At 48.8% G+C, this 24,268-nt stretch overlaps 1 protein-coding gene across 2 annotated transcripts; it reads left to right on the top strand.

Moving 5' to 3' along the window:
- Positions 1 to 352: 352 nt before the first annotated feature.
- On the top strand, positions 353 to 4,098 carry LOC116982126 (zinc finger protein 239-like). 2 transcript variants are annotated; one of them, XM_033035450.1, is made up of 2 exons: positions 353 to 1,091; positions 1,512 to 4,098. In XM_033035450.1, the coding sequence occupies exons 1-2, from the start codon at positions 358 to 360 to the stop codon at positions 1,834 to 1,836; spliced, it is 1,059 nt and encodes a 352-aa protein (XP_032891341.1). In that variant the 5' UTR covers positions 353 to 357; the 3' UTR covers positions 1,837 to 4,098. The 2 variants fall into 2 exon arrangements, with proteins under 2 accessions (XP_032891341.1, XP_032891342.1); XM_033035451.1 differs by having other exon boundaries at positions 1,260 to 4,098.
- Positions 4,099 to 24,268: the final 20,170 nt, after the last annotated feature.

Raw genomic sequence — 24,268 nt, 5'->3', positions numbered from 1 at the left:
CCATCCCTCACCCCTCTGCCCCCCACCTTCTCTCCCTCACCCCCTACTCTCCATCCCCTTCACCCATTCCTTTTCCCCATCCTCTTCCCCCTTCCCTACCTCTCGCCCCTCTGCCTACCCCCGCCCCCCCCCCTTCAAGCTCCAATAATGTTCACACGTTAGTAATGTCCTGTTTGCCAGCTTGTTGACCCTCTGTGTTCCCCTCCTACAAGGTTTAGGAGCTGTTGCTGAGGACGGAAAAACGGGGACGTGAGCGGCCATTGAGGGCGGCCAGGGTGCCGGTGAGGCCCCCCTCCCCTCCCATGTGCTCGGTGTGCGGGCTGTGCTTCGAGGGGCTGAGCTTCGGTGGAGGACCACATGACGGGGCACACCAAGGAGAAGCGTTATGAGTGTGACGTGTGCAGCAAGGCCTGGCAGCGCCCGAGCGAGCTGGAGATCCACCGGCGGGTGCACACGGGAGAACGCCCCTTCAACTGCTCAGAATGCGACAAGAACTTCACATGCAACAGCAGCCTGCTGCGGCACAACCACGTGCACTCTGACAAGAGGCCTTTCGGCTGCTCCGACTGTGGCAAGAGCTTCAAGGGGGCGAATCACCTGAAGAATCATCAGCGAGTGCACACAGACGAGAGGCCCTTCACCTGCTCCGACTGCGGCAAGAGCTTCAAGACGATGAATGAGCTGAAGATCCACCGGCGGGTGCACACAGGCGAGAAGCCCTATGGCTGCTCCACCTGTGGCAAGAGTTTTGCCTGGTTGTCGGGGCTGTGGGATCACCGGCGGGTGCACAGCGGTGAGCGGCCCTACACCTGCTCCGACTGCGGCAAAGGCTTCAAGTCGTCCACGGAACTGAAGCAGCACAGGCGCGTGCACACCAGGGAGCGGCCATACACCTGCAGCGACTGCGGCAAGGGCTTCACCCAGGCCCACAGCCTGCTGGAGCACCAGCGCACCCACACCGGCGAGCGCCCCTACACTTGTGCCCAGTGCGGCAAGGGCTTCACCCGCTCTGACATCCTGCTGGTGCACCAGCGCACCCACACCGGGGAGCGGCCCTACAGCTGTAGCGACTGCGGCAAGGGCTTCACCCAGTCCAGCCACCTGCTGGTGCACCAGCGCACCAACACCAGCGAGCGCCCCTACAACTGTGCCCAGTGCGGCAAGGGCTTCACCCTCTCCACCTATCTGCTGTCCCACCAGCGCACCCACACAGGCGAGCGCCCCTACACCTGCGCCCAGTGCGGCAAGGGCTTCACCAGCTCCACCTATCTGCTGTCCCACCAGCGCACCCATACCGGCGAGCGCCCCTACACCTGCACCCAGTGCGGCAAGGTCTTTGCCCGCTCCAGCAACCTGGTGGTGCACCAACGCACACACACTGGCCAACGCCCCTACACCTGCGCCCAGTGCGGCAAGGGCTTCACCCAGTCCAGTCACTTGCTGGAGCACCAGCGCACCCACACCGGCGAGCGCCCCTATACCTGTACGCAGTGCGGCAAGGGTTTCACCAGCTCCACCTATCTGTTGTACCACAAGCGCACTCACACTGGTGAACGCCCCTACACCTGCGCCCAGTGCGGCAAGGGCTTCGCTCGCTCCAGCAACCTACTGGTGCACCAGCGTACCCACACTGGCGAGCGTCCCTACACCTGCACTCAGTGCGGCAAGGGCTTCACCAGCTCCACCTATCTGCTGTACCACCAGCGCACCCACACCGGTGAGCGCCCCTACACCTGCATCCAGTGCGGCAAGGGCTTCATCCACACCTCCAGGCTGCTGTCCCACCAGCGGGTGCATGCCGGTGACCGTCCCTTCCCCAGCCCAGTGTGTGGATAGAGCTTTGCCATAGCCTCCCACACCCTGTCTTGCCAGTGCGTGCACACCAGTGGCCAGTCCTACAACTGACAGTACTGCGGTGAGGAGCTTGACAGATCGCGGGGGTTGCGGCAGCACTGGCGGGCCCACGCCGAAAGGCAGTTGCTCCCACTACGGCAAGCATTTCAAGAATGTTTCTAGAATGCACCAGCGAATACTGTCGTGGTTTAGAGACTTAAAGTTGGATAAGATGACACAGACACGGAGAATTCTTCAAAAAGACGAAAGCCTTTATTTGCAAACAAAACAGCTGGAACATTCAGAGATTACAGATCACCTGTCTGTTCTCTAACTGCTCTCCGATTAACAGAAACGAGTAGCTTTTATTTCAGTTCTTTAGCCCTATCTGCTTCTTTACCTTGCGTGCTGTAATCCTTTCACATCAATCTATCATCAGTTCTAATATTTTCTGCCTCGCCACCATTAAATCCCGACCTTGGTTAAATCTTATTTAACTTACATTTCCTGTTCATATCTTTTCCTCTTTCGCCACCCTTAAATTCCAACTGTTACTCTAATCTCCCAGCTGCATCTACTTTGCCACCCTTATGTTTTAGCTACAGCCAAGGTTACACACACCATATTATAATGTTACATATTAGTTTAAGTTTAGTACAAAGATACAAATGTATTTATTAAGAATACAGATACACCACACAAAAGTAAAATTAAGCTTAAGTAAAAGTAAATAACTTGTTTAGCGCCTTGATTACTAGATAAATGTTAAGTGCTGCAAAACTAACAAACACGTGAATCTGAGTACAATATAGCTGACATGATATGCTGGCTATGATAAATGTCTTAATTAAGTCTTCTATAACGTCCATATAACTCCTCCATTTGAGACTCTCTGAGTCTCATCAGACAAAGAAAACCACACACACATGGCCCAAGTCTAATCACCCATAGAGCCCTAAAATATAGACTCTTAATTAAGTTTGCTTAATGCTGTGTAGTATTCTTTCTCTGGCTCCCTGAGAAACTGGCCAAAAACCCACCCCCATTACGTGAGGCAGGAAAAAAGACCCAGCTTCCCTCACAGACTTCATTTAGCATTTTCCAAACACTTCTTCACCATCGTAGTAGTATTCTATCACCGATGTCCACTTTCCTTTAGGGCCGGATTCGTCTGCACCCGTTATCATTGGCAGTTGCTTCACAGTAGCTTTCACCAGGAGGGACTTAATACAGGGGAAAACACAGCATAACATTATTGCCACTGCAAGTAGTACGACCCCAATGGTCAGACCAATTTTAATCAGCCATGCTCCCCAACCCCCCTACATGCTCTCCAGCCACCCAAACAATTGATGTCCAAACCCTGCGTTTCATTTAACCTCACTCCTTATGTTTTTTAACTTATCCATGGCTTTAGTAAAGGATCCCTCCGGGCTGGTGTTGTTAGGGATAAAGGTACAACAGTACAAAGAGGACACAAACACCCCCTTTCTCAGCCAGCAACCAATCCAGAGCCTGCCTATTCTGCCATGCCATCTTACTAGTGTAATCAAGTTGGTCCCCCAAGGTCGACAGTGCGTAATTAATAAACCTCTGTTGATTATAATAGATGTAGTTAATCCATTCCGTGTTTTTAGGCGTAATCCAGAAAAGTATTGACTCCAGTCCTGCAGCAATTTCATTCATGGCTTTAAATTCATTAGGGATTCCTCTCGGTTGCCCTATTGCATCCAGATACACTCCGTCAGGTAACTAATCAAATGCTCTCTTCCTACGGGTCTGTGCGAACATCTCTGCTGGACTTATCATAAGGACAGGTTGTGCCAACATCACCCTGGCACACAATCCAGTCCAATAGAGCGGCAGTGTGTTTCTAGGCTTACTTCCGCACATCCAAAACCTATCAGCTACAGCCACATCTGCTGTCAAAATAGCCATGCACTGTGGTAGTATAACAGCAACATCTGCTCTCGGCACGGCTTTAGCCAATTTGTATGGGTTCTGGTGATTACATACCCACACCCTGTTACAGTGGCCTGGAAAAGTTCCTACCAGGTGTGTGCCATTCGCTGCAAGGTAGCATTCATACTGTGTTGTAGATGTAACCCCAACCTCTGGTGGTGGCTCTGGGTATGGTTTTCTTACCTCCGTGAAGTTCCATAGAGAACAGTGTTCTTTCGCAAGTGTCACTTGTGACGATCCTGGTGCATTTAAACACTCTATTGGGCAATTAGACATGTCGTCCCAGCGTGTCACAGTTCGTAGGAAATCGCACAATATGTATAGTTGTGAGGTTCTGGTATAGCCAATATTCTCCCATTCGCTTTGGCACATATTATACATTGTGGCAACTGCAAAGTTTGTGCTGTATATTGCGCCCACTTGTACCACTCATTTGTGGAAGCGCTACGCCAGGCGGCTGAGCTATTTTGGACCCTTGCCTCCCTTCGGTTACGTACCAGCTTTCCCAACTCGTGTGAAGTAGTGGTGTTATCCTTCCAAGCCCAGGTCGGCAAGGTTGATGGTTGTGAAGCCTGAGTAGGGATTACCCGTGGCAGGTCCCCCTGATCCTCCTTCGCCCATGTTGCTAGTAGAAGGATGATGCCTATCAGGAGAAGGGCACTCACCCACACCCACATCCTCACCAGTGTCGGAACTCCCACTTTCTCCGAGTGCGTCATTTATTACCTGGTCAATGCTCTGTTCTTCCCCTGTGTCCTCTTCTTCTTGTTCACTTACCTCGGGGTTACCCCTGGGCTGAGGTGGTGGAATAGGCCTTGTGCAGTGATTAAGGTGGTACCATATGGATCGGCCCTCTACCTGAACTGCTGTAGGTGAGGCCTTAGTTACTGTGAATGGTCCTTCCCTTCTTGGTTCATTCCATTTTCTTCGAAAGGCTCGCACATAAACCTGGTCTCCGGGCTTAATCAGTCCTTCCTCTTGGTCAGCCTCTGGCTCCTTTTGCTTTTCGTGTGCATAAATAGACTTATGTATCATGGTTAACTGTTGCATATATTGTTTAAGTTCTACTTCTAACTGCTCCAAACTCGGGCCCTCATACACATCCCTTCGTCTGGGCACCGGCATGGGTCTGCCGGTGAGCATTTCATGTGGTGTGAGGTGAGTTGTTCGATTGGTTTGCATACGGCAACTCATTAGCGCCGGTGGCAAGGCATCAATCCAATTTAACTTTGTAGTTGCACAAATTTTGTTTATTTTCGCTTTCAACGTCCCATTCACCCTTTCCACCATGCCTTGTGATTAGGGGTGGTGTACACAGCCAAATCTTTGCTTCACCCTCAGGGTCTGCAGCACCAGCTTAACTGTCTTTTTTAACAAACGCTGATCCATTGTCGGAGCTAATTATTGCTGGTATGCCAAACCGTGGAATCACCTAATTTGTCAAAAATGTCACGACTGTACCTGCCCCTAGGTCTCTGGAAGGTATAACCTCCACCCATCTACTGAATCGATCATTGATTACCAACAGGTATCGCTTACCTCGAATTGTTTTCAGCATGTCCACATAGTCGATGACCAAATGTGTGAATGGCCCCTCGGTGACCGATAGGTGTCGTTATACCCTTTCTGACATTATGTTGTACACATACCTCACACCGGGACAAAAAAGTGATCCACTGAAGCCTGCAGATAAGATGACCAAAACCCATCCTTTCTTACCTTTCGTATGACTTCCCCTCTCGCACAATGGTCCAGCCCATGCGCTTCTGAAATAAGACTGATCAATAAGGTGGTAGGTGCCACTGACAGGCCGTTATCTGTGGTCCATAAGCCGTCCTCATTTGGCTTGGCTCCCCTCTGCCCCCACATCGTTTGTTCAGCTAATGTAGCCTGTCCCTGCATCTCAATGATATCTGTCTTTGTAGGCTCTGGTACCACTAACATGTGAGGTGAAATTATTGCCGATTGGCACCAGATGCTGTTTTAGCTGCTTCATCCGCTGCATGATTTCCCTTTGTAACTGTGTCACTGCCCTTTTTATGTGCCTGACATTTAACAATGGCTAATGCCCTAGGCTTTACTAACGCCTTTATTAGGTCAGAAATGTGTTGGAAATGTTGTATGGGATCCCCATTGCTTTTCTTAAAGCCCCTCTGTTTCCATACTGCACCAAATAGATGGCAGACTCCGTGTGCATAAGCCGAATCTGTGTAGATATCCACTTTTTCACCTTCCATCATTTCACATGCTGCTGTTAAATCCTTAATCTCCGCCAGCTGGGCTGAACATGGCTGTTGACACGCCTCTAACCTGATGGTCTGAACCCCTGTTTGGTCCTGTTGCACCACTGTAAATCTTGCATGATTTCCATCATGATCCCGATAACATGATCCATCCACAAACAAGACTTTCTTATCCTCATGAATCAGTGGTTCAGATTGTAAATCTGCTCGTAATTTAGAAAATACCATTGTCTGACCCACGCAGTCATGGGGCTCCCCCTCATGACCAAGCGGGACATAGTCAGCCATATTACTTGTACATCTTTGTATGGTGATATCTGAAAATGTCAGTAGCATCTGATACGCTGTTATCCTAGCTGGTGTAAGTACAAACTTTCCTTTTTCCAACAACTCTTGCCACTTTGTGGTGGGTATATATGATCACTGGATATCCCATAGTCACAGACGATGCCTTCTCATAAGCATAGTGCACCGCAGCCAGTCCCTGATAGCAAGGTGGATATGCCTGAGCCACCTCATCCAATTTTGTACTGTAATGTGCAACAGGCTGCTTCCCCTTTCCTACACCTGTTTCCTGTGTCAATACTGCTGCCGCATACCCGTCCTGCCTGTTGGAAACATACAAATGAAAGTTTTTTTCATAATTAGGCAGGGCCAACGCCGAAGCCGACTGTAACTCCTGCTTAATTGTGTTAAAAGCCATTTTTGCCTTATCATTCCACTGCAAAACATTCTTTAGGCTTGTTTGGCCTGCTTCCTTCATTATCTTTCTCAATGGCGTCACAATTTCAGCATATTCACCAATCCAGTCCGAACTGTATCCAGTCATCCCTAAGAATGTCATCATCTGTTTTACTGTCTGCGGCTTAGGAGCTTTGATTATTGCCTCTATCTGGTTCGGTGCTATAGTTTTAATTCCTTTGGAGATCAACCGTCCTAAGTACTCTGCGAAGTACTTCCAGGAAGGTGTCCCATTCAATCTGCAAGGCAATCCCTGTTTTCCAATTATCACTGCTACTGCTCTGCAAAACTGCAACTTTTTCCTAGACACTTTATGACCTCTGCACGCCAGCCTCTCCAGAAGAGCCACAGTATCTTGCTCACATTGTTCCTCAGTTTCAGAGCAAATTAATAAATCATCCACATACTGTATCAGCGTACTGTCTAAGGATATGCCTTCAGTACCTGATTGAACACGTGAGGCGAGTGTTTGAATCCCTGCGGCATCCTACTGTAAGTGTACTGAACACCCCTATAGGTAAAAGCAAACAAATACTGACACTGGTCTGCTAAGGGCACTGAATAATGCTGAACACAGATCAATCACTGAAAAGTAAGCTGCCTCTGGTGGAACATTGGTCAGCAATGTGTGCGGATTCGGAATTACAGCTGGCCAATCTCTCACCACCTCATTCACTGCTCGCAAATCATGTACTAGTCTCCACCTTGACTTGTCTGCCTTTAAATCTGGTAACGGAGTGTTGCAGCGACTACGTGTTTTGATAGGTACTCCTGCCTCCACCAGACCCTGTATAGTTGGCGCTATGCCGTCCTCTGCCTCTGGCTTCAGAGGGTACTGCGGTCTCCGGGGTGGAACTGCTCCGTGTTTTAATCTTATCTCTACCGGATTTGCAGACTTCACCAGTCCCACATCTGTCATGTCACGACCACAAGCTAGCTGGCAACTCATTCAGCTTATCCTCCTGTGTTCGACCTGCTGTTTCAAGCACAGGAAGCTGTCGTTGGGGGTTAATTTCGACCTCTTTCGTCATGGCTACAGTAACTGTTATCTTGATGTAATTACTGTCTTCAGACATCCATACTTGTGGAGCAAACCTCCAGTTTCTAACCGTGCCTGCTTGTCTCACCTGGGGTCCCAATTCCCTAGACAGATAACCCTTATTTACAAGCAATGTCACGTGAGGTGCAGCCCCCATCCTGTACCATTTTTCCAGGAAGGTGTCCCATTCAATCTGCAAGGCTACCCCATGTTTTCCAATTATCACTGCTACTGCTCTCAAGTGGTGCTGGCCAATCGACCCTGTATGCCACATTTTGGGTGTCGTCAAAGTGTATCGTACAGTGCAGCTCAGACTGGGGTGGAGTTGCTTCAGGCAATATAGTCAGTATCCCCTTTTCCCACTTGCTCCAGGTTTCCCAGATTTGACTTTCTATATCCCCTATCCAAATCACATTAGCTCTGCTAGCTTCCTGCATTACCATTTGGACATTCGACCTCTCCACACTCAAACCATTACTGGTACATTATAATTTCAGCTCCAGTTTCAGCAGGGCGTCCCTACCTAACAAATTAATGGGAGTCCCTTTTGACACTAATATTGGCAATACTATCTCTTCGTTATTCATCTTTAAACTCACGGGGGTCGTGCATCGTATTAACGGTGTCTTTCCCGAGAACCCTACAGTTTTAACAAATGTTCCTAACATGGGAAGGTAGGAGGCATATTGTGGTTGCACACAAGTATAGGTAGCTCCAGTGTCTATCATGGGTGTTAATTGTCCCCCCAAAACTACCTGAACCACTGGTTCCTCTTCTGCCTCTCTGGTTATCATTGGGTAGTGTCCCTTCCCATCCGGGTTCTCTAGGCACCCCTAATATCTAGCATAGGGGTTAATGGGACCAGCCGGGCTTTCAATCGGGTCTGCTGGGGCTGTCCATGGGGCGAGGTATTGTCCACCCATCATTGGTACCTGTTGGTATGGTGTGGGCCATGGATGGTTCTGACAATCCCTTCTCACATGCCCTACCTGACCGCATCCCCAGCACACCATGTCAATTACATGTTTCCTTACTGGCCTCCCTCGTCCCCCTACTTGTAATCCCCCCCCCCCTCCTTGGGGGCCCCAGTCCTGTCTGGGCTGGTGTCCTGATTTACCCCGTCACTGATAAGGCATTTGAGGGAACGTCCCAAAGACATTTACTATTGGCCCAATAGTTTCCGGCCCTTGTCTGGCTCTGGCATAGGACTCACCACGTGTTGGTGCACCACTCATTTCAGCTGTTTCAGCCGGTTCTGTTGTTACTGCGAGCATTTTCTTTCCTTTTTCACGCTCAATTCTTTTTAGTTCGTCAATCTGCCAGTCTTTTTTTTTATCTTTGCGGTATTTGTCGACTGCATGGACCAAGTGGTCTCTGAACTGGATGTGTGGCATAGTTGACAGTCCCACCACTTCCTCCAGTCTGGATTTTACTTGAGCGGGCATGGCATCTACAATAGCAGCTCGGAACAAAGTGATCATCAGCTCGTAGCCGTCTATTCCTTGTTCAGTTTCAAGTCTCCACTTTTTCAACTGACCCTCCAGATATGCTGCTGGGTTTTCTGTGTCCCCCAGCGAGTCCCCCTTCAATGCCTTGGGGTCCACTTTAAGCGGGTAGCTGAATCAGAGAGCCTGCCATATCACTGGCCTGATTAGGTCAAATGGTCGGCCATCAATCAATGGATTGCCTGCTGCGTTATCTATGCCTGCCTTTTCCAGGAGTTCCGCCAGTTGTGTGGTTCCTATTACTTTTGCCAGAAGTGCCTTTATATCTCCCATAGCCAATAGTCGTCCTGTGGTTTCCTCCTCAAAGGCCCTTATCCATTTTCCTGCCCCATCATAGATGTTAGGCAGAATGTTTTTCGGCCCTTCAAGGTCCTGTGTCCCCCAAGGAACATACTGTGTCTGTCCTGCTCTTTTCGTAAGAAATTGCATCATTTTATTCCCTGCACCTGTCTTGTTTTTACCTCCCACTCCGGGGGTCCTGTTTCTAACTCCTGCCATGCTGATTCTCCTTGGGCCGTCTCTCCTTTCTTTCTCTCCACATGTACTCCCAGTTCCTTAACTCTAATCTCCATTTGCTCCAGGGATTCCTTCATCTTTCTTTTAAAATCTTCCACTAAATCTCCATCCCTTGTTTCCCTCCTTCTCTCCCTATAACTGCCCGATTCCGTTTCCTCCTCACTGCCTTGCACTCTCTCCCTTGACCGCTGGCTTAACTCTCTCCACTATCCACCCCTTCCTTCGGCCCCCCTCTCTGCTGACTCGGGTACCTCCAAACTCCTCTGATTCCTCTGGTCCCGCAGCTTCCTGATCTCCCTTACTACTTCATTTATTTCGTGCTCCATCCTGTCTTTTTCTCCTTGTTCCCTTCTCTGTTTATATTCCTTTATTTCCTCCACATTATCCACAGTCCTGATTTCTCCCTCTACTTCCATTATTCCTCTTATCACGGAGCATTGATTTGCACCTTCCAGGCCAGGGTAGGGAGGGGGACGCCCGGGGTCTTTTAAACTGGGATATAAGGACGCCCCTCTTCCCATAACCCCCTGACCCTCGGACTGCTTCTCGGGCTCCCCTCCTTCTTTCTTGGTTATGTTTCCTACCGGGCAGGTTTTCCTCAGCCTTTCCCATTCTGCCCTGAACAGGTTAAGCACCTCTTGTTCCTTCTCCCTTTTCTTTTTCCGTTTCTCTGTTTAATCTCTGGGTCTGTGGTTCTTAATCAATACTTCCAGTTCATCACACATGTTTACATCAAAAGTACCTTCCCTGGGCCACTTTGTGTTCAATTTCTCTGTTCTTTTCTTTTACTTAATATCTCAACCGCGGTTAGTTTACTCATGGTGGTTGGCCTGTTAAGTGCACGTTGTTAATTAATACAGCCTCAATCCTTACACCTCCTCCGTCCTTGTAATCACTATATAGAAACATAGAAAATAGGTGCAGGAGTAGGCCATTCGGCCCTTCGAGCCTGCACCGCCATTTGATATGATCATGGCTGATCATCCAACTCAGTATCCTGTACCTGCCTTCTCTCCATACCCCCTGATCACTTTAGCCACAAGGGCCACATCTAACTCCCTCTTAAATATAGCCAATGAACTGGCCTCAACTACCTTCTGTGGCAGAGAATTCCTTACCTTACACAATTCTTATTGCTACTCTACTTTCTGCTATTCTACAATATTTTATCAATGTGTACACGTTTCTGTTACCCACTTATCTTAAATCGTATTTTGCCCGTTCAAACCCCTGGTTACCCAAGGCGGTATCCACAAAACACTTTATTCTGCCCGTACAGACCCCTGACCTCTCAGGGCGGTATCCACAGAACACTTGCCTCGTCCGTGCAAACCCCTGACCTCTCAGGGCGGTATCCACGAGGTTGTAATAAACTCTTAAAGCAATGCTGTACTTTCTTATCACAAATATTATTATTCACCACACAGCGCGGCCTTGGACAATCCTCCCGGTCTCCTTTTTAGAACAATTTAGTGCCAGATTCGTTGGGTAGGAGAGGCCCTCTCGATCACCCAGACGCTTCTGTGCCCCCAGTGGTCCCCGTTTCAACAGGTTACTAGTCCAAATAAAGCGGAAAACCGCTTACCTTTTAGTGGGTGGCCACCCTATTTCCTGTTTTCCCGGGGAGCCCCGTGGGGCGAGGAAGCGCCCTTGGCTGGTCGTCCTCTTCTGAACGGGCCTCTATCCTACCCTGCTCGCAGCGCCAATTTTGTCGTGGTTTAGAGACTTTAGTGGTTTAAAGTTGGATAAGATGACACAGACACGGAGAATTCTTCAAGAAGACGAAAGCCTTTATTTGCAAACAAAACAGCTGGAACATTCAGAGATTACAGATCACCTGTCTGTTATCTAACTGCTCTCCGATTCACAGAAACGAGTAGCTTTTATTTCAGTTCTTTAGCCCTATCTCTGCTTCTTTATCTTGCGTGCTGTAATCCTTTCACATCAATCTATCCTCAGTTCTAATATTTTCTGCCTCGCCACCATTAAATCCCGACCTTGGTTGAATCTTATTAAACTTACATTTCCCGTTCATATCTTTTCCTCTTTCGCCACCCTTAAATTCCAACTGTTACTCTAATCTCCCAGCTGCGTCTGCTTTGCTACCCTTATGTTTTAGCTACAGCCATATTATAACGTTACATATTAGTTTAAATTTAGTACAAAGATACAAATGTATTTATTAAGAATACAGATACACCACACAAAAGTAAAATTAAGCTTAAGTAAAAGTAAATAACTTGTTTAGCGCCTTGTTCTGAGCACAAATACTGCAGGCGGCGACGTACTCCTTAATCCCGCTCCCCATGGAAGGCCACCAAAACCGTTGTTTGGCCACAAACAGGGTTCGGCGGACACCGGGATGACAGGAGATCCGAGACGTATGAGCCCTGTGAATCACCTGTGAACGAAGAGACTCGGGAACAAACAGACGATTAGAAGGACACCCTAGCGGAGACTGAACACCAGCAGTTGCCTCGGAAACTCTCTTCTCAATCTCCCAAGTAACCGCCCCAACAAAACAGGAAGCAGGCAGAATGGGAGTTGAAACCTTAGGGGATGGCTCAGGATCAAACTGTCTGGAGAGTGAATCAGGTTTGCCATTTTTGGCACCAGGGCGGTAAGACAGTACAAAATCAAATCGATTAAAGAAGAGAGCCCATCTTGCTTGGCGTTTGGCTGACTTGATGTATTCCAGGTTCTTGTGGTCTGTCCAAACTAGAAACGGCTGCTTGGTACCATCCAACCAATGTCTCCATTCCTCCAAGGCTGTTTTAACCGCTAACAGTTCACGGTTACCTACATCGTAATTTCTCTCAGCAGGAGAAAGCTTTCTTGAGAGGAAAGCGCAGGGATGTAATCAACCATCTGTGGAGGATTTCTGGGAGAGCACGCCCCGATGCCCACACCCGGGCGTCCACCTCAACCACGAACTGGAGTGACGGGTCAGGGTGAACCAGGATGGGGGCTGAGGAGAAGCTCCTCTTGAGTCTCATAAATGCAGTTTCTGCTTGAGAGGACCAAGAGAAAGGCACGTGGGGTGAGGTAAGAGCATGGAGTGGTGCAGCAGTGACATTAAAGTTCCGGATGAACTTCCTATAAAAATTAACAAACCCAAGGAACCCCTGCAGTCGCTTACGACTGGAGGGTGTAGGCCAGGTGGCCACAGCACTGACCTTGCTCGGGTCCATCTGTATACCAGCAGGTGATACAACATAACCAAGGAATTGAACAGTGTTAGCATGAAATTCACATTTCTCAGCTTTCACAAACAGATCATTCAGGAGCAAATGTTCCAGCACCTGGTGTACATGCTGCACATGGGAAGTCTCGTCTGGAGAAAAAATCAAAATGTCATCAAGGTACATGTAAAGGAGTGATACCTGACACACTGTAACCTTTACTAAGTGTTTATTAAAGCACATGGCACACACGTCCCAGCACTGACTGCACCCAGCCTTCAGGCGTACCGGGACCAAGTGGGAGGAAACAAAGGGAGGATATCACAGTTATACTAATATGATGGGGCGTGGTTAGTGGTGATGAGGTAGCTACATTATAGGTTGCATGCATAAACCATCTACATCCTTCCCCTTACAAATTAAACAAGTTACGGCAATAGCAGGTTGGTTATACAGTACCTGCAAAGCTAAACGAAGTCTCCGTATCGAGCCGAAGGTTTGACAATCCGACCCGAGCGAGTGCGCACAGCACCCTCACCCTCCCCACCCGAAAGATTAGGAGGAGGGACAGGAACAGGAACAGGAGGGAGAGAGAAGGCGGGTGGAGACCCAAGCTTGAAAGAGGAACCGAGAGGCACAGGTGAACCAGGTGAAGCAGAAGGGGTTGAATGAGCAGAGAGAGAGTGAAGACCTGACAGAGGACGACAGGGCCGGAGAGGCGAACCCTGGAAGAGCAGGGTGAGGAGACCGAGGCAAGCGGACCGACCGGGGCATGCATGGAGCAGAGGGTAAGTTAGTGGGGGAAGGCTCGACACGCGATGGAGGGGCATACGGAACGGCAGGAGGTGGTTTGGGCTCGTTGACCGCCAACAGGTGCTGGCGGCTGCGCCGGTAGATAGTCCCCTCAAAATCCACCAGGTAGGACCGTGGCGAACTGTCGACCCCGACCACGGTAGCGAGTCGGGAGAAGCCGGTAGACGTCTGCAAACGGACGACCTGGCCAGGCAGCAGTGGGGATAGGGGGCGGCAGGACTTGTCGTGCGAGCGGCGCTGGATTTCGTGCTTCTGAGCAATCCGTTGCTGGACAGCAGCAGGCTGCAGGACTTTGGGCATCAGAGACTGCTGAGCGATCGGCATCGGGGGGCGAATAACGCGGGACATGAGGCGTTGGGCAGGGGATCGCATTGTACTGTCCCTGGAGATATTTCCGAAGGTTCAACAGACCCTGATAGAAATCACCGTTGGAGAGACGGGATTGTTCAAGCAGGTGCTTTGCACTGCGGACCGCACGTTCAGCCAGTCCATTGCTCTGCGGGTACTCCGGGCTGCTGGTGAAATGATTGAAGTTCCACTTCGCAGCGAAAGCTTGAAATTCGGCACTAGTGAACTGGCGGCCGTTGTCGGTCTGCAACCGAACCGGGGAACCAAACGTGGCGAAATGACATCGGAGCTTACTGATCACCATCTCTGAGGTGATGGCAGGGAGAAGGTCCACCTCGAACCAATTAGAATAGGAGTCGACCAACACAAGGTACTGCTTTCCACGCCACTCGAAAATATCAGCAGCCAGCGAAGACCAGGGCATGTCAGGGGCAGGCTGTTGTAGGAGCGGCTGTCGCTGCTGATGCGGGGCAAGAGAGTTGCATCCGGACAGGAGGCCACCCTGGCCTTGATGTACTTTGCCATGCCCTGCCAATAATATTGTTCCTGGGCTTGCGAGATGGTGGCATCTGCCCCGGGATGCCCCATGTGGGCAACGTTGAAGTACAAACCGTACAGCGAGGCAGGGACGACCACTTTGTGTCCCTTGATAATAATGCCGTCCCGGAGCACCAGCTCATCGCGAACCAGAAAAAAAGGGTGAACACCAGCAGGCAATGAAGTCCGTTTGATAGGCCACCCACGCTTGATGACAGCAGCAAGCTGTTGCAGGTCAGGGTCGTTAGCGGTGTGCTCAACCAGGCACTGGAGCTGCTTGGAAGGGACGAAGTTCACGTTCAGTACCTGTAGGTCTGCCTGCTCGAAGGGGTGCTGGTCGCAGGAGGTCCGGGGGGCCCGGGACAGCGCGTCAGCCACATGCATCTCGGTGCCCCTCTTATAGACGATTTTAAAGTCAAACCGCTGTAGCTGCAGCATCATCCGCTGTAGCCTGGCTGGAGCGCTGTGTATAGGCTTGTTAAGGATCGTCACTAGGGGTTGGTGATCCGTCTCTACAGTAAACCTGGTGCCAAAGAGGAAGTCCTTAAACTTAGAACAAGCGAACACAACCGCCAGCAGCTCCTTCTCTATCTGCGCATAGCGCTGCTCTGTGTCCGTCATGGTCCTAGAGGCATAGGAGATAGGCTGCAACGAACCATCATCATGGGGCTGCAGGCAAGCAGCACCCAGTCCAAAACGAGAAGCGTCGCACGTTACCACAACCGGACGTAGTAAATCAAAGAACTTCAGAGTAGGTGTGCTGATCAGCTTCTTCTTTAGTAGGTCGAAAGCCTGCTGGTGGTGTGGAAACCAGGACCAAGCAATGTCCTTTTTAGTAAGTTGTCTCAGGGGTGCGCTCAGCTCGCTGAGGTCAGGGATAAACTTGCCCAGATAGTTGACCATACCCAGGAAGCGCTGTAGACTGGTAACATCAGTCGGGGCAGGCAGCTCGGAGATGGCGCTGGTCTTTTGCGGGTCGGGCTTTAACCCGTGGGCCGTGAAAATATGGCCAACATATGGGACCTCAGGCACCCGGAATCTGCATTTTGACTGGTTCAGCTTTAGATTGATCTGCCGTGCGCGGTCCAGAATCTGTCGGAGGTGGCGGTCATGTTCAGCCACATCCCTTCCATAGACCAGAATGTTGTCCACAATAATCGCGCAGGGCAGACCTGCAAACAATTGTTCCATAGAACGCTGGAATACCTCACTGGCGGAGTTGATGCCGAACGGCATCCGCAAAAATTTAAACCTGCCGAAGGGTGTACCGAATTTGGTCAAGTCCGAGGAGCGTTTGTCCAGGGGTATTTGCCAAAATGAACTCCTGGCATCGAGGACGGAAAACACCGTGGCTTGTCCGACCTGGGCGGCAACATCTTCAACAGTCCTCATAGGGTAGTGGGGCCGTTTAATCGCCAGATTCAAGTCCTTAGGGTTGATGCATACCCGTATTTCATTCTTACCTTTCTTCATTGTGGCGACCATGGTGGTGACCCATTCGGTGGGATCGCTGACAGCCTCCAGCACTCCCATGACAACCATATCCTTCAGCATAGCCTCCACCTTACCCTTCATGGCGAACGACACTCTGTGAGGTGGGCGTGGTTAGTGGTGATGAGGTAGCTACATTATAGGTTGCATACATAAACCATCTACAGTACACAAACACAAATCTGTTCAGCATGTCCCGTAATACATCATTAACCATGCCTTGAAAAACTGCTGGAGCATTAGTAAGACCAAACGGCATGACCAAATATTCATAATGACCACTGGGTGTGTTAAACGCAGTTTTCCATTCATCCCCCTCCCTTATCCTCACCAGATGATAAGCATTTCTAAGATCTAACTTAGTGAATACTTTAGCGTATTTTAACAGTTCAAATGCAGAGGAGATAAGAGGAAGAGGGTATCTGTTTTTAACAGTAATGTCATTGAGTCCTCTGTAGTCAATGCAGGGCCGAAGTGTTCCATCCTTCTTATCCACAAAGAAGAATCCAGCTCCTGCAGGCGAAGAGGAAGGTCTGATGAACCCAGCAGCAAGGGCGTCGTCAATGCACTTTTCCATGGCGAGCCGCTCAGGTGAAGACAAGGAGTAGAGATGACCCTTAGGAGGCGCTGTACCTGGCAGAAGGTCGATGCAGCAATTGTACGGTCTATGCGGCGGAAGAGATGTGGCCTTGGCCTTGTTGAACACCTCCTTTAGGTCAAGATAACATGAGGGAACCTTGGTGAGATCTGGAAAATCCCCCTCCCTTGGCTGCCGGAGGGTGGTCCTGGAAGATCCCAGCAAACTGCTCCTTGACGGATCCTTCATAGACTCAGGAGAAGAATCATGCAGATAGATGAGTTTGCAGTTATTCCCCCAAGAAATTACTTCCCCGGTACCCCAGTTCATGCGAGGATTATGGTAAGACAGCCAAGGGAGCCCCAAAACCAGAGGATGAAGAGGACAGTCGAGGAGATGAAAACTGATGGTCTCAAGGTGATTACCTGCCACGATGAGTTGAACAGGTTGAGTTCGGTGAATTACCCTGTACAGTAGGCGCCCATCCAGTGGACTAGCCTCCAGAGGATCTTGAAGCTGTTCACGTTCCAGCTTCAATTCATCAGCCAAGCGAATGTCCAAGAAGTTCTCATCTGCCCCAGAATCAACCAAAGCCTGCAGGGAGTGCCACTGGGAATGCACCGACAATTGTACCGTCGAGAATTGACGAGAGGAACGACTCATAGGAGCGGTAAAACTCACCAACTCTTTCATTGGTGAGCCTTGTCTTTTACTGAACAGCTGTTCCACAAATGTCCCAGTTCACCACAGTAAAAACACCTCCCCTCCCCTCCGCTGCCGTTCCTCCGGGCTGAGTTTAGCTCGTCCCACCTGCATGGGCTCCTCCGAAGAGACAGGTGGCGCTGTAGGCTGACTGGACCGGCCGAGAGGGAAGAAGTCCCGACCGGAAGGCAAAGGGAGACGCTGCCGCCACGGCTGGGAGGAGGACCGAACTGCAGCCGATCTCCTCTCTCGCTCTCTTTCTCTGAGCCTAGCGTCAATCTGGACAGCCAGGGAAATCATAGACCCGAAGTCGGAAGGCAGGGTTAGTGGAGCCAATTGATCTTTGATAGCTTCAGACAATCCATTGCGAAAGCATCCAACAAAGCAGCCTCATTCCATCCACTCTTAGCAGCAACAGTTCGAAAGTCAATAGCAAAATCCATAACTGAGCGATTACCTCGTTTCATGGAGACCAGGTTCTGTGAAGCCTCTCGGCCAGGATTGGAGTGATCAAACGTGCGGGACAGAGCTTCCATGAACAGGACCGACGTCTGGCAAACAGGAGAATTCTGAGACCACTCCGCCGTGGCCCAAGCCTCCGCTCTACCCGACAGGTGCGTGATGATCAAGGCTACCCTTGACCGATCTGATGGAAAGGAAGCCCCTTGAAGTTCGAAATGCAGTCCACACTTAATTAAAAAAGGTCTACACTTCTCCGATTCCCCCGAAAAGTGTTCCGGTCTTGCCAGGCGGACGAATGGAGACGCTGCGGCAGCCGTGGCCATCGGAGCTCCTGGAGACACAGACAAGGAAACAGACTCGGCAGGCACGGGAGCCGCAGCAGGAAACAAAGAATTCAGCCGAGTAACCAGGTGTTCAAACCGAGTACTTAAAGTGTTCACCTGTGAACCGATGTCCGCCTGGAACCCCTGCTGACGCTCGCCGAGATCCCGGAACCCGGCGACGATCGAGGTGAGTTGACCCTCGTACACAGGTAAGCAAAAACAGAGGCAACAGTACAATCTAGGAGCAGGCAAAAAACAGTGGTCGAAAAACAGGCAATGGTCGAGATCACAAGGTCACAAGATTTCTAGAGCTGGAACGAGGTGATACCAAGTAGCATACACAACGAACTGGCAATGAGAACTAAAACACAAAGGGCTTAAATACAGACTAGCAGGGGATAACGAGACACAGGTGAAACACATCAGGGCGGGGCCAACAATCACATGAGGGTAAATGACCTGACAGGAAATGGGACCTGAAACAAGAGGAGATGCGAGACACCAAAATAAAACAAGAATGCAAACTCTAATACTAAAAACCAATAAGAAACAGAAACTAGATCAAACGCGAGACCTGACAAACATCGCACAATACACACACACACATCCAAGATCAGAGTTTTATAAGTATAAAGATCATCACAAGTTTCCTGTGTAAATTAAGAAGTGACAAGAAAGTAAAATGTGTTATTTTAAGGTACAATAAAAAAACAGTTAAGGCTCAACAGGCAAGAAAATTGTGTAATTTCAAGGTACAATTATCAACAATTTTCTGGACCCCCATCTCTCTATCTCTTTTTTCATTTTCTCCCTGTCTCATGCCTGATGAATACAGAGGCCAGTGCGACAGGGCTGTAGTCTTTAAAACCAGCAATCCTTGTATTTTTGGGTACAGGGACAACAGTGGAAACTTTGAAGCAGGCAGGGACTGGTTAAAAAGCAACATTTTCCATTATAGAAACATAGAAAATAGTTGCAGGAGGAGGCCATTCGGCCCTTCGAACCAGCACCGCCTTTCATTGTGATCATGGCTGATCGTCCCCTATCAATAACCTGTGCCTGCCTTCTCCCCAAACCCCTTGACTCCACTAGTCCCTAGAGCACTATCTAACTCTCTCTTAAATCCATCCAGTGACTTGGCCTCCACTGCCCTCTGCGGCAGCGAATTCCATAAATTCACAATCTCTCCGGGCGAAAACTTTTTTCTCACCTCAGTCTGAAATCTTAAATGGCCTCCCCTTTATTCTAAGACTGGCCCCTGGTTCTGGACTTGCCCAACATTGGTAACATTTTTCCTGCATCTAGCTTGTCCAGTCCTTTTTATCTATATTACTAAAAGTCTGATCTTGACCGCTTTTGGCCCACTGTGCTGCGATTTCCGAAAAAACGCAGCCACGTACGGCCGTCATTTTTGGCCAACTCGCTCAGAGCCCTCCTCCGCCTTCCTGGACTGGAGGATTTTTCCCATCGATGACAAATCAGAGAGATATTTAAAAAACATTTTTTAATCCACATTCTCTCTGCTGCCCCTGCTGGAGGGAGGGGGAGGGACTATAACACCAGGAAGTGGTGTGCCTCTCTCAGTCTCTGCAAGATGGATGAAGCGCGAGGTTCACCTCTCTCTGAGCTCTGAATAACACTGAACACATGTTCACTCAACTGTGAGTCCCCTTAATGTGGTTTGAAAATGAAAATATAGTTTGTTTGAAGTAAAAAGGCTCTGCCTGCAAATGGTTGTTTGGGTGCTTTGGCTTGAAGTTGAAAGGCACTACTTACTGCAAATGATGGCTTGGGTGCTTTGGCTTGAAGTTGAAAGGAACTACAAGTTCAAGTGAGTTTATTGTCATGTGTCCCTGACAGGACAATGACATTCTTGCTTTGCTTCAGCACACAGAACATAGTAGGTATTTATTACAAAACAGATCAGTGTGGCCATATACCATAATATAAATATATACACACATGAATAAACTGATGAAGTGCAAATAACTGATAATGGGTTATTAATAATCAGAGTTTTGCCCGAGCCAGGTTTAATAGCCTGATGGCTGTGGGGAAGTAGCTATTCCTGAACCTGGTTGTTGCAGTCTTCAGGCTCCTGTACCTTCTACCTGAAGGTAGCAGGGAGATGAGTGTGTGGCCAGGATGGTGTGGGTCTTTGATGATACTGTCAGCCTTTTTGAGGCAGCAACTGCGATAAATCCCCTCGATGGAAGGAAGGTCAGAGCCGATGATGGACTGGGCTGTGTTTACTACTTTTTGTAGTCTTTTCCTCTCCAGGGTGCTCAAGTTGCCGAACCAAGCCACGATGCAACCGGTCACAATGCTCTCTACTGTGCACCTGTAGAAGTTAGAGAGAGTCCTCCTTGACAAACCGACTCTCCGTAATCTTCTCAGGAAGTAGAGGCGCTGAGGAACTTTCTTGATATTTGCGTTAGTGTTCTCGGACCATGAAAGATCTTTAGAGATGTGCACGCCCAGGAATTTGAAGCTCTTGACCCTTTCAACTATCAACCCGTTGATATAAACGGGACTGTGGGTCCCCCTCCTACTCCTTTCAAAGTCCACAATCAGTTCCTTGCTTTTGCTGGTGTTGAGGGCCAGGTTATTACGCTGGCACCATATGGACAGTTGCTAGAGTGAGCTGCCAGCAGATCAGGATTGAGGGACTGAGCTGCCACCCCAAGAACCCATACTAGCGCTCCAGAAATCCCCCCCACTGGCCACCAATATTGGAATTGGTGGAGAGGTGGAATATTGTGTCGGGGGACCAGCCCGCCAGTGTGAACATGGGACCCAACGGGTCCCACTTAGTCTAGTAATTTTATATGTTTCTATAATATTACCCCCTCATCCTTCTAAACTCCAGTGAATACAAGCCTAGACTTTTCAATCTTTCCTCATATGACAGTCCCGCCATCCCAGGGATTAATCTCGTGAACCTACGCTGCACTGCCTCAATCACAAGGATGTCCTTCCTCAAATTAGGACACCAAAACTGTACACAATACTCCAGGTGTGGTCTTACCAACTGCAGAAGAACCTCTTTACTCCTATACTTAAATCCTCTTGTTATGAAGGCCAACATTCCATTAGCTTTCTTCACTGCCTGCTGTACCTGCACGCCGACTTTCAGTGACTGGTGTACAAGGACACCCAGGTCTCTCTGTACCTCCCCTGACCTATCCTAACCCCGTTAAGACAATAATCTCCCCCCTTGTTTTAGCCGCCAAAGTGGATAACCTCACATTTATCTATATTATATTGCATCTGCCACGCATCTGCCCACTCACTCAACCTGCCCAGGTCATCCTGCAACCTCCTAACATCCTCTTCAGAGTTCACACTGCCACCCAGCTTTGTGTCATCAGCAAACTTGCTAGTGTTGCTCTTAATTCCCTCTTCCAAATCATTAATATATATGGTAAACCGTTGCGGCCCCAACACCGAGCCTTGTGGCACTCCACTCGCCACTGCCTGCCATTCTGAAAAGGAACTGTTCACTCCTACTCTTTGCTTCCTGTCTGCCAACCAATTTTCTATCCACGTCAACACCCTACCCCCAATACCATGTGCTCTAAAGTCTCCCGTGCGGGACCTTATCACAGGCTTTCTGAAAGTCCAGATACACTACATCCACTGGCTCCCCTTCATCCATTTTACTTGTCACATCCTCAAAAAATTCCAGAAGATTAGTCAAGCATGATTTCCCCTTCATAAATCCATGTTGACTTGGACTAATCCTTTTACTGCTATCCAAATGCCCCATTATTACCTCTTTAATAATTGACTCCAGCATCTTTCCCACCACCGAAGTCAGGCTAACTGGTCTGTAATTCCCCGTTGTCTCTCTCGCTCCTTTCTTGAAAAGTGGGATAACATTAGCTATCCTCCAATCCACAGGAACTGACCCTGAATCTATTGAACATTGGAATCACCAATGCATACACTATTTCAAGAGCCACCTCCTTGAGGACCATGTGATGCAGACCATCTGGCCCAGGAGATGTATCATCCTTCAGTCCCATTAGCCTACCCAATACTATTTCTCGCCTAATGAAAATTTATTTTAGATCCTCTGTCCCCCAGTATTTCTGGGAGATTGTTTGTGGTTTCCTTAGTGTAGACAGATCTGAAGTATCTGTTCAACTCTTCAGCCATTTCCTTGTTACCCATAATAATTTCACCTGTGTCTGCCTTCAAGGGGCCCACATTTAACTTTGCTATTCTTTTTCCCTTAACATATCTAAAGAAGCTTTTACTGTCCTTCTTTATATTCCTGGCCAGCATTCCCTCGTACTTTATCTTTTCATCCGTATTGCTTGTTTTGTTTCCTTCTGATGTCCTATGAAAGTTTCCCAATCCTCTGGCTTCCGGCTACTCTTTGCTGTGTTATTCATCTTTTCTTTTAGTTTTATTCTATCCCTAACTTCTCTTGTCAGCCACGGTTGTCTCCTACTCCCCTTAGAATCTTTCTTCCTTTTTGGAATGAAATGATCATGTGTCTTCCGGATAATGCCCAGAAATTCCTGCCATTGCTGTTCCACTGTCATTCCTGATAGGATCCCTTTCCAGTCTACCTTGGCCAGCTCCCCTCTCATGCCTTCATAGTCCCCTTTGTTCAACTGCATCACTGACACTTCCGATTTAACGTTCACCTTCTCAAATTGCAGATTAAAACTAATCATATTATGATCACTACCTCCAAGTGGTTCCTTTACCTCGCGTTCTCTTATCAAATCTGGTTCATTGGACAACACTAAATCAAGAATTGCCTTTTCTCTGGTCAACTCCATTACAAGCTGCTCTAAGAATCCATCTCGAGGCATTCTACAAACTCTCTTTCTTGGGGTCCTGAACCAACCTGATTTTCCCAGTCTACCTGCATATTGAAATCCCCCATCACCACAGTGGCACTAACTTTGTTACATGCCAGTTTTAACTCCTGCTGCAATTTACACCAATCTTACGTTTCCATCCTGACCCCTCCTCCTCACTGCAAAAGGGGTTGGGGGGTCGCGGGGACTAGGGGGTCACAGGGTTGTGGTTCACGGGGACTGGGACAGGCCCATGTGAGTTGTTGATTCATTGCTTTCTGTCTCTGTGCCATCTGATCCATCCTCCTCATGGCAAGATGCCAGGTCTAAGCATTGATCGCTGGCCTTTAAACCACTCCCGCGGGTCAGATGTGGATTTGCCTAATAACTGGTTTCAGCTCCTGCCCAATAACCTTGTCGTCTGACATACTTTCCCACGTTAGATAGAGCAATTATCAAAAAAGCTCAACAGCGCCTCTACTTCCTGAGAAGATTACGGAGAGTCGGATTGTCAAGGAAGACTCTCTCTAACTTCTACAGGTGCACAGTCGAGAGCATTCTTTAGGTGGCATCGTGGCTTGGTTCGGCAATTTGAGCGCCCTGGAGAGGAAAAGACTACAAAAAGTAGTAAACACTGCCCAGTCCATCATCGGCTCTGACCTTCCTTCCATCGAGGGGATTTATCGCAGTCGCTGCCTCAAAAAGGCTGGCAGTATCATCAAAGACCCACACCATCCTGGCCACACACTCATCTCCCTGCTACCTTCAGGTAGAAGGTACAGGAGCCTGAAGACTGCAACAACCAGGTTCAGGAATAGTTACCTCCCCACAGCCATCAGGCTATTATACCTGGCTCAGCCAAAACTCTGATTATTAATAACCACTTTCTGTTATTTGCACTTTACTAATTTATTTATTCATGTGTGTATATATTTATATCATGGTATCTGTTTTGTAGTAAATGCCTACTATTTTCTGTGTGCTTAAGCAAAGCAAGAATTACATTGTCCTATACAGGGACACATGACAATAAACTCACTTGAACTTGAACTTGATATGGACACATTTATCTGTTTTGTAGTAAATGCCTACTATTTTCTGTGTGCTTACGCAAAGCAAGAATTTCATTGTCCTATACAGGAACACATGACAATAAACTCACTTGAACTTGAACTTG

Source organism: Amblyraja radiata, chromosome 16 (genome assembly GCF_010909765.2).
Source record: "Amblyraja radiata isolate CabotCenter1 chromosome 16, sAmbRad1.1.pri, whole genome shotgun sequence".
NCBI lineage: Eukaryota > Metazoa > Chordata > Chondrichthyes > Rajiformes > Rajidae > Amblyraja > Amblyraja radiata.
Note: the sequence above shows the minus strand (reverse complement) of the source record. Positions and strands in the feature narration are given on the sequence as shown.